The 11,346-nt window shown below is 34.0% G+C and overlaps 1 protein-coding gene across 5 annotated transcripts in view; it reads left to right on the forward strand.

The window, feature by feature from the left end:
• Positions 1 to 11,018, forward strand: part of SKIL (SKI like proto-oncogene) — a 29,625-nt gene extending 18,607 nt beyond the window's left edge. For 4 of the 5 annotated variants that reach the window (XM_047730306.1, XM_047730328.1, XM_047730296.1 and 1 more), the window contains 4 exons: positions 545 to 777; positions 5,019 to 5,260; positions 5,542 to 5,766; positions 6,622 to 11,018. In XM_047730306.1, the coding sequence (XP_047586262.1) occupies positions 545 to 777; positions 5,019 to 5,260; positions 5,542 to 5,766; positions 6,622 to 6,780 (859 nt within the window). In that variant the 3' untranslated portion in view covers positions 6,781 to 11,018. The remainder of the gene's footprint in view (positions 1 to 544; positions 778 to 5,018; positions 5,261 to 5,541; positions 5,767 to 6,621) is intronic. The other variant, XM_047730336.1, reaches the window with a different exon arrangement.
• Positions 11,019 to 11,346: the final 328 nt, after the last annotated feature.

The following is an 11,346-nucleotide window of genomic DNA, read 5'->3' on the forward strand; positions in this document are numbered from 1 at the left end:
TAACAAAGATCGAGGATTCCTTGCTTTCACGGGTGGTAGGCAAGAAAATGGTTTTTCAAGTAGCGTTGGTCTGTTTTCTTTTTAGCATAAGCCTTACCTATTCAGGGCTATTAAACAGCTCTAAAGTGCTTCATGCTTTTAGTCTCAGGTGGTTTTGAGGGAAGGAGATGAGACTGTAGTTTTCGTTGCCACTGAGTATCTCTTCAGTGCTTAGAAATTTTTGCAATATAATAAAAATTATTCATAATTTTGCACTTACTGTCTAAAGTACTGAATTTTTAAAGAATTATTTTCTATGATCTAATTTTCTTTTTTTAAAATCATAAACATATAATGTATTATTTGTTTGGGAGTACAGGCCTGTGATTCATTAGCCTTACACAATACACAGTGTTCCTCACAATACCTACCCTTACAATCCTTATTTTCTGAGTTATTTTGTCCGTTTTAGTATAAAATTTTTTAACCATAGAAATAGATTTAATGTATTTTGCTTTTTATCCAAATGTGATATATGTCTTATTTTGCCTTTCTTTGTTTGTAGCTACTACTTATACATGTGCGATAAAGTGGTTGCTCCAAATGTGTCCCTTACTTCTTCTGTATCCCAGTCTAAAGAGGTCACAAAGACAGAGGCAAGTAGATCTATACCAAGACAGTCAGAGAAGCCTCATAGTAGTGGGAAACATCAAAAAATGGCGTCTTACCCAGATGTCTCATTGGAGGAACAGGAGAAAATGGATTTAAAAACAAATAGAGAATTATGTAGCCGTTTAGGTAAGTATTCAGAATTTTTTTTTTTATATATATACTTAATAAACACATTTATTCAGCATTTTTTCTTTCTTTGTTTCTCTTTTTTTTCTCTCTCTCTTTCCTTCTTTTAAAAATAATATTATTTATTTGACAGAGAAAGACAGCACAAGCAGGCGAAGTGGGAGAGGGAGGGACAGGCTCCCAGCTGAGCTGGGATCAAGACCTGAGTGGAAGTCAGCTGCTTAACCTTAACCAATTGAGCCACCCAGGTTCCCTCATTCAGCATTTTTAAAGAGGATTTCTATTTAAGCAAGTGTTCCAGACAGTTGAAGCTTTTATCTTAAAAAAAGTGCACCTTTCAAAACTCTAAGTGACTACTAAGAACCTCGTTCCTATACTTTTTTTAGAACAGTTATAGCTATAGATGCTAATGCTGTAGATATGTGGTCTACATGGTTTCATCCTGTAAGTGGTTTTTGCGTGATTGTTTTTTTCCCTTTCCTGCCCTTTTTTTGCTGTTAGTTTTTTTCAGAAGGCCCTTTCTAATTTGCTTTGAACTGAGAAACCATTTTATAATGCTAAGAAATATGTAATGGGGTGCCTGGCTGGCTCAGTCAGTACAGCATGCCACTCTTTTTTTTTTTTTTAAAGATTTTATTTATTTATTTGACAAAGAGAGATCACAAGCAGGCAGAGAGGCAGGCAGAGAGACAGGAGGAAGCAGGCTCCCTGCTGAGCAGAGAGCCCGATGCGGGACTCGATCCCAGGACTCCGAGATCATGACCTGAGCTGAAGGCAGCGGCTTAACCCACTGAGCCACCCAGGCGCCCCCAGCATGTGACTCTTGGTCTCTGGGTTTGAGCCCCACGCTGATGTAGAAATTACTCAAAGAAAAAAAAAAATCTTAAAAAAAAATTTTTTTTTAAAGATTTAATTTATTTATGACAAAGATAGGTGAGAGAGGGAATACAAGCACGGGGAAGCTGGAGTGGGAGAAGCAGGCTAACCGCTAAGCAGGGACCCTGATACAGGGCTTGATCCCAGGCTGCTGGGATCATGACCCCAGCCAAAGGCAGATGCTCAATGACTGAGCGACCCAGATGCCCAAGAATAAAAGTCTTAAAAAAAATAATGCTAAGAAGTACGTAAGAGTAGTTAGGTATAGGACTCAGGGAAACTTAGCCATGTGATAAGCAAAGATCGAAAACTCATAGGTGTGGGAGCCTGGCAGATGGTATAAAAAGCAGACTGCTGGCTGGGCATCTTAAAAAAAAAAATCTGCCTAGTTACAGTGCCTTTTAAAGTACTGTGGAGCAAAGGAGACATGTCTGCACAAATGCTGCCTATTTTACCCTCTACATAGAGGCAGAGCTTTGCTTCCAGCTTAGGCAAGTGTGACAGTTATTTCAGCTATCTTGGAGTAACTGAAGTGTCCATTAGTCATTTAACTGTTTTCATAGATAACGGAGATTCTTTGGGGGATTTTTGTACTTTAATTTTGAAGTTCAGCTTTCTTTGGATTTAAATATGGTAAACAATAATTAGTAACGTACTCTTATGTCATATTTGTGTTATATTTCATTTCCCAAATTCTAGCGACTTAAATTGTTGACATATTTCATATACCATAAAATGTATCCTTTTAAGGTGTACAATTTAGTGACTTTCAGTAAATTCTCAACAATTCACAGCTATTTAATTTCAGGACATTTTCATCCTCCGCACCCCCCTACTGCCACCCAAACCCCTGTGATCCATTACAAGTTACACTCTATTTTCCTCTTTCCTCAGCCTCTATTTATTTTTTGTTTTTATATATTTGCCTATTGTGGACATACCATATGAAAGAGATCATGTAATATGCTACCTTTTATTGTCTGGCTTTTCACTTGCATATTTTTTCAGTCCATGTTGTAGCATATTTTAGTACTTTTTTTCTATATATGGTTTAATAATATTCTGCTATTTTATAGATAAATATACCACATTTTGTTTATCCACTTATCAGCTCATGGACATTGAATTGTGTTCACTTTTTTTTTTTTTAAGTAGGCTCCATGCCAAATGTAGGGGCTTGAACTCATGAACCCAAGATTAAGAATCACATGCTTTACTAAGTGAGCCAGCTAAGTGCCCCGAATTGTGTCTACTTTTTGGCTGTCATGAATAATGCTGCTATGAACACTTATGCACATGTTTTAACATAGACCTGTTTTCATTTTTCTTGGGTGTATATTTAGGAGTGAAATTACTGGGTCATGTTTAATATCTTGAGGGATTGTCAGGCTTTTTCAAACCAGCTATACCATTTTCCTTTCCACCAGCAGCTGATGAGGGTTCCAGTCTGCAATCTTTATCAACATTTGTTATTGTCTCTCTTGATTATAGCCATCCTAATGGTTGTAAAGTGATATCTCATGGTTTTGATTTGCAATTCTTCAATGACTAATGATATTGAGTACCTTTCTGTGTTTGTTTTATTGGATCTGTTCAGATCCTTTGCCTGTTTGTAGATCCTTTGCTTAGATCAGATCCTTTGCTTCTTTACTATTGAGTTATAACTGTTTTTTATATATTAATACAGGATAGTAGACCCATATCAGATATATGATTTGCCATTCTAGCAGCTGTCTTTTCATTTTTTAAAAGATATTTATTTATTTATTTGACACAGAGACAGAGATAACAAGTAGGCAGAGAGGCAGGCATAGGGAGGGGGAAATCAGGCTTCCTGCTGAGCAGAGAACCTGATGAGCAGAGGGCTCTATCCCAGGACCCTGAGACCATGACCTGAGCTGAAGGCAGAGGCTTAACCCTCTGAGCTACCCAGGTGCCCAGTTGTATTTTCATTTTGTTGTTGATGTTTTTGAAGCACAAAAGCTTTGTTTCTTCTTTATTTATTTATTTATTTATTTTTTTCAGAGAGAGCACGAGTGGGCTGGGAAGAGGGAGGGAGAGAGAGAATCTTAAGTAGGCTTCATGTTCAGCACAGAGCCCGAGGTGGGGCTCAGTCTCACAACCCTGAGATCATGATCTGAGCCAAAATGAAGAGCCAGATGCTTAACCAACTGAGCCACCCAGGCACCCCAGAGCACAAAAGTTTTAAATTCTGATGAAGTCCAATATATTTTCTTTGGTTGCTTATGTAGGTATTATGTCTAAAAAACCTTTGCCTAAACCAAGGTCAGAAAGATTTACATATAACAGTTGTAGTTCTTACATTTTGGTCTCTTCAATCCATTTTGAGTTAATTTTTATATACAGTGTGAGGTTCAGTCTCACTCTTTGTATGTGACTACAGTTGTCCCAACACTATTTGTTGAAAAGACCATTCTCTTCTGATTGAGTTGTTTGGTGCCCTTGTTAAATACCGGTTGCCCATAAAAATATGGGTTTATTTCTGGACTTAATGTTTATGCCAGTACTACACACTGCCTTGATTTCTGTAGCTTTGTGATAAGCTTTGAAATTGGGCATTGTGAGTCCTAAAAGTTTATTACTCTTTTTCAAGATTATTTTGGCTATTTTGGATTTCTTATATTTTCTTATGAATTTCTGCATCTGCTTGTCAGTTTCTGCCACAAAGCCAGCTGGGATTTCAGTAGGACTTGCATTGAAAAAGTAGATTGGTTTAGTGTGTTCAGTCTGCTATGACAAAAATACCCTAGACTGGGTGGCTTATACTACAAACATTTATTTTTTACAGTTCTGGAGGCTGGGAAGTCCAAAATCAAGGCACCAGCAGATCTGGTGTCTGGTAGGGTCCTGCTTCCTGGTTTATAAAGGTCTGTGTTCTCCTCAGACACAATGGAAGTCCTCACATGGTGGAAAAGGCAGGAGAGCTCTCTGGAATCTCTTTTATAAGGGTTATATAAATCCCATCATGGAGGCTCCATCCTTATGACCTAATTATCTCCCAAAGGCCCCACCTCCTAACACCATCATATGGGGCATTAGGATTTCAACATACGAATTTTGGGGTCATTAACATTCAATTCATGACACCATCTTAACAATATTAAATCTTCCAGTCCATGAACATGGGATGCCTTTCTCTTTATTTAGGTCTTTAATTTTTTTCAGTCGTGTTGTGTAGTTTATTGACTAGGTCTTATACTACTTTTCTTAAATTTATTTTTAACTATTTCATTATTTTTTATTTCATTTGTAAATGGAATTTTTTTTTTCATTTTGTTTGTGGGTTCTAGTGACTTTTTCACAGTGATGCTCACTTTTTGTTACTTCATTTTTGCCTCTCAAAGATCCATCAATCTCCAATAATTCTACAAGTAAGAAGAAACCGGAGTCTACCACTTGCAGTTTCATCAGAGACACAAGCAAGGCAGGAATAGACCGTGATACTGCAGCTTCATCTCCACTTCTTGTCAAAGATATCATTTGTGAGGATGATAAGGGAAAGATCATGGAAGAAGTAATGAGAACTTATGTAAAACAACAGGAAAAACTGAACTCAATTTTGCAGAAGAAGCAACAACTTCAGATGGTAAAATTACTAAAGTGATAGTCTATTATAAAGATACTTTTGTATATTCTCAAGAAAAATGAAGAGAGAGGTTTTAATTGTGTTAAAGATTTAGAGTTCTATGCTCATAAGCAATTTTCTTTCAAATTTTTAGAGAAAATAGTTTTTTCAAGATAATTACTTATATATAAAACTGATGTGACAGCTGAATTTTAGATGTTTTCTGCCCCTTTTTCCTGTATTGAAATTTTTAGCATGATGGAAATAAAATAAAAATTGTATTGTGATTCTATATATTACAGGAAGTTGAAATGTTGAGTAGTTCAAAAGCTATGAAGGAACTCACTGAAGAACAGCAGAATTTGCAGAAAGAGCTTGAATCTTTGCAGAATGAACATGCTCATAGAATGGAAGAATTTTATATTGAACAGAAAGACTTAGAGAAAAAATTAGAGCAGGTAATGAAGCAAAAATGTACCTGTGATTCAAATTTAGAAAAAGACAAAGAGGCTGAATATGCAGTGCAGGTAAGAATGACTCAGTTTGTATAATGTTGCCCTTTCAGTGTGGAGATTGAAGCTGTACCTTCTCTATTAAAATTACTTTTTGTCAAGCTCAGTTCACTGGGCAAGATTTCAAAATATATAAAATTCTGTTCAACACAAGTTTATGGTGTATCATCCAACATGATTTTTTTTTTTTGAAGATTTTATTTATTTATTTGACAGCACAAGCAGGGGAAGTGGCAGGCAGAAGGAGGAGGAGAAGCAGGTTCCCAGCTGAGCAGGGAGCCTGATGTGGGGCTCAATCCCAGGACCCTGGGATCATGACCTGAGCCAAAGGCAGATGGTTAAGAGTCACCCAGGTGCCCCCCAAGATGATTTTTTGAATTTGATTGCTTTATTAAACTTTCATTAGGTTTCTGTATTTTAGTTGCCCAAATTGCTAATCTCTAGCTCTCTGAATGTCAAATGTTAAATTACCTTAATGTAGTATATGGGCTTTCAAATCAATAAATTAACAGACATGAATTTGTTCATGTTCAAAAGCACTTGAGCAAAAATGAATAGTAGCTCACAACTTGGGAAAGATGAACAAATAACCCTTAACTCGAGCAGGCTGTTTGAGAGGTATACTAAACTGTAGGGCATAATGAAAGTGCTTTAGGTGTTATTTCTCTTGACCCTTCCCCGCCCCCCATTCAATGTTATGTCAAAACTGGATGAATATTATTAGATATTCAAGAGATTGTATATGCATGAATTTACAAATGTAGTTCATTTTTTAAAAAGTAATTTGAAAGTAGGTCTTTGCCATGATGTGAAGATTAAATGGAAAAACAAAACTGAATGAAAACTGACACAGTCTTTTAAATCTCACAGTTGGCAGAACTGAGACAGAGATTGGACCATGCTGAGGCTGATAGGCAAGAACTCCAGGATGAACTCCGGCAGGAACGGGAGGCAAGACAGAAGTTAGAGATGATGATAAAAGAGCTAAAGTTGCAAATTTTGAAATCATCTAAGACTGCTAAAGAATAGAAACCTTTAAAAAGATTCATCTATGTATTCCCAACAGGGTTTATTTGCTTTGGTTATTGAATTCTGAATAACTTGTCTGCATGAAGATAACTAGGCATCCTGTCCATTTGTAGATCAGAGAAAGTGAAGAGATCATATATTAGTACATAAATTTTTACATTTTCCAAATGAATGAAAATGTATGTTTCTTTGTACTTCTTTTTTTTAGCCAGCTTAGAAACAGTACTATATGGTTTGAACTATTATATAATCTGCTATATTTCAAATGCAAATTTAGCAGTTGTATACTTTTTAAAAGCTGCATTGTGTGATGGATAGTTGCGGTCAGTTTTGTTACCCATATTTCAGACTCAATTTTACATATAATGGTGGCTCCATATTTCAGATATATGGAGCTACTGAAGGAATTGAATCTCCATGTTTTTCATTAACACAGTCTCCTTTCTAAATTGATATAATCATTATACATAAAATCTGCTTTTCTTTTGTTTATATTATAGAATGAATTTCCACCAGTTATCTTTTTTTTTAATGTCTCCTAAGAGACATTTTGTCAAAAGAGGAATTTCATTGATGAGGTTATAGCACACCCCATAGGCGTAATGAGGAAGGATAACATACTTTATTAAACACTGCTGTTAAATACAAGAAGCAGTTGTAATTTGTTTTTTGGTTTACATGTGGTTTTATTTAGAATTTTTTTTATGTAGCAACTTCAGAAGAGGGAATAAAATGTAATGATTTTTGAACTTTTGTTTATGTTGTTAATAGAGGTGTGAAAATATCAATGTTCTTGAGAAAAACTGATACCATTGATGTACGTCAGTTTGTATACAATCCATAATCCTCTTGTACAGTTTTTATATGTAGTTATGGGTCTTACTGAAATTTATATAATGGATCTGTTTTCCTTAATGGGTTATTTTTTCCTTAAATTGTAACATATTAAACACCTTGAAGTTTATTTTGGATTTTTGTATGTTTAAATGTTAAGTCTTATCAATATTTGCACGAATGGACCATTTTCAGTTACTACTTAATATCAAAATCAGGAATTTACAGTCAGCTGGTAGTGAATGGTAGGTTAATATAGGGAATTTTAGTTCTGCTACTAAAAGGTTTTTAGATAATTTTTAGAAGACAAAGGAATTCCATAGTTTGGGGGAGGGACAAATCTTCTGCACTTTTTTTTTTTGCACAGAAAAGTCTGTCATTCTTTAATGGCAAATTTCATATTCGTTAATTCTTGGCTTAAAAGATACTAGGTAAAGTTCTTAGTATGCATTTTTTAAGGGAAGTTTCCTGAAGCTACCATTAATTGACATTATTATTCCAGGAATTTAATGTTTATGTTCTCATGTAGGGTACTGTATGAAATTACTTGAGAGCTAAGTTTATTTTTAAAATAAATCAGCTTAGAGTTAAGGTTGTATACTATTCCCAGTGTAGACAATAGATGCTCTACTGGTATAGAACTTCAAAAATCAGTAGGTTATCATTTAGCCAATTATTTTCATATTTCGCTTAATGGTACTTACATATCCTAAAAGAATTTTTGTACTTCTCAAAGTATAGTTTCTTTACTAGAGTGTGATATAAATGTGTATTTTCTATTTTCCATTTAAATTTTACTATGTTACCCTCCAATTTAATTTGTTGATTCTTGGTTTCCTCAAGGAAGAACAAATGTTAAAAATGATAAACCCTCCTAATACCTTTTATTTAGATCTGGAGAAAGAAAAATCACAAAGACATTTTATGATAAAGTTCATTTTAGTTGTGTCACAGTTAATCTTTTTGGGAGACAAACTCAAGCCCTATAATTTCATCTTTCTAATATACTAAAAAATCTTTGTGCTTATGTTACTTAGTAAATGACAAGCTTACTTAAGTTTCAACCCCAAACTTCTAAAATACATTGCTTAATCTTTGAGATAGTTTATTTTAAAACTCTAAGCAGTGCTTAACCATCTTTAAATTATCATAAACTCTTAAGTTAGAATTGAGTAAAGAAATATTTTTTCTAGTCCTTTGCATTAGGAAAACTTGTCACATAAAATTGTATAGTCTTCATTTTCTAGAAGATACATTGATGTGCCATAGGTTTCTGTCTTCTTCCTTGAAAATAGAGCTTTTTAGACAGTTGTAAATATTTTACCTATTCTAGTTAAAAGTAATTTTAAGTTAAACTGCACCACATAGGTTGAAAATAGAGAGATTTTGTAATACTTTAAAAGTGGCCTCTGCTGAAATATCCATATAAACTTATTCTTCTATTCTTTGCATGCTCATTTTGTGTGTTGGTTGTTAGCTTAAAGTTTGTTTTGGTGTTAGTTTTTGTGTGCCAATTTATTAGGTAAGCAGATTTTTCCTCAGACTTTGTAATATTCTTTTTACAAAAAATATAAAAATATTTACTTTAAAAAGCTGCATTAAAGGAACGGCCTATCAGAAGTGCTAGGGCATCTTAGGAAGGAAGAAAAGATAGAATATTAACTTACTTACTGGGTGATGGGTGATGATAGTTTCTGTACTTTGTTGTGAGTAAAAGGTACCAAATCTATAAAGGTAGTAAATGTAAAACCTGCTATCATTGAAGACGCTCTAAAACCAGCCTGATATTACAAATGCAGCTTGTAACACTATGAAAGGATTTGACCAACAACGTAAGTTTGGCTTGCGCTTTGGTTTTGTAAAGCATATTCTTTTGCTTGAATTTCTGTGTCCATGAGAGTCAGGATGTTTTATGCTTCTTGAACTAATTTTATAACATATTTAATATATTACCAGTTGATATATAAAATCATTTGTACATATTGAATTAAAAACCAGTTACTAAAGTAGGTGAAATAGACGAGTACGATGATATTCGCAGGTCATCCGTAGGTTTTAGAAGTCATGACAAAACAACCAATTTATTTGCACATCTGTGGCTTCTGTTTGAAGGAAAGTAGAATGATAAGGAAACTCCAATAATATGAAATGTGTTCAAGGTTTTTCCCTAAAATTAATTGTCAAGCTGGTGCTGAAGGTTTTTGATCAGCTTCTAAAATTTTTCTTCTCAGTGACTTAGGTTTGATTGCCTTGGGGAAAATCCGCATTTTCATTTGCTCTTATGCATTTAATCTGCACGACAGGACATTAAAAATCAGTGTAATGAAAAGTTGTGCTCATACTGTACATCTGTTTCTGTGCTTAGAACTACTTGTTAATTTTTACTGAAGCTGTCAGCAATAAGGGACACATTACTGCTGTATTATACATTGTGGGATTGAATAAACAGCTTGAATTATTTTCTATTACAAGATACTGAAGCATTTCCATTACTGGAAGAAATTTATATGGGTATTCTATATTACATCTTGTTTAAAAGGACAGTTTTTTGTTTGTTTGTTTCATTTCATTTTGTTTTTGGAAGATCTCCATTTTTGATGGCTTCTAAACCTGTAATGCAGTCTGGAGCTTGTTTCTTTAGTAATAGAATTAAATGTCTTATATAGTGCTACTGGTTTTGAATTAGAAAGTGATCCAATGTAAAAACTGAAATTTAAAAATTAAGCCCAGAAAACAAAATAGTATATTAAGTTAGTTGAATGTAAAAGAAATTTATAAGATTTTTTTTCTTCAATATAGATACCTCACTTGAAAATAAAGCACAGCATACTTAAAGTAGTTCTAGTAAAAAAGTCCTGCTAAAAGAATTGTTTAATCTAGGACAACTTTGGGGGAATTATAGTTTGGGAGAAATAAAATATACTTGCTTTTAACCATCCTGTTAGAAGTATTTGCTTATCCTGATAATTTTAAGCCAACACAGTAGTCTTAAATTATTTCTGAATTTCTAACCTGTGAAGGCAGTAAGTAAAATTGTTCTGCAACTGTTGAAACAAGTTGTTGACTACATTGACCACAATTCAATTTAAAATTTTGCCAATGATGTACAGTTTTATGGTTTAAATTGCTGTGGTTGGTTGCATCACATGATACACAAAACTGTCCTCTACCTCACGTGGAATAAATATTTTATATGGTTTTACTATAAAACAAGACTCATCTATCTGGTCACTTAGTTTACAAATTTTGAATTATATTTATTGAAACATGACATACTGTGCTCTCAGCTTATACCTCAATTGTATTTTGTGCTGTTTTCCATTCATGGCTTGTAAATAACTTGTATAGATTGTGGATTAAATTCAGAATAAAACTTTTAATGCCAATAAAACTGATTGAAGCCCTTTTAGTATCCTGTGTGGGCTCAACTTTCTTGTCCCTTAAGATTGACATTTTCTCCTTTTGTTCCTTCAAATCTATTAGTCATTACACACTAAGTGATTAACTTGAAAATTTTTTTTAAATTATAAATTATGAAATTTTATGCAATATTTCAGGTATAGAACATACCAGCATTTTGTGATTATTTTCTTTCATGATATATAGTCTCTTGCTTTCACTTCTTTCCCTTACTCCTTTACTCCCACGTCTGGTATTATTATTTATTACAGTGTAACAAATTACTCCAAATATAGCTGCTTGAAATAACATATCTCAAACAGTATCTGACAG

The sequence above is a fragment of the Lutra lutra genome, chromosome 1 (genome assembly GCF_902655055.1).
Source record: "Lutra lutra chromosome 1, mLutLut1.2, whole genome shotgun sequence".
NCBI lineage: Eukaryota > Metazoa > Chordata > Mammalia > Carnivora > Mustelidae > Lutra > Lutra lutra.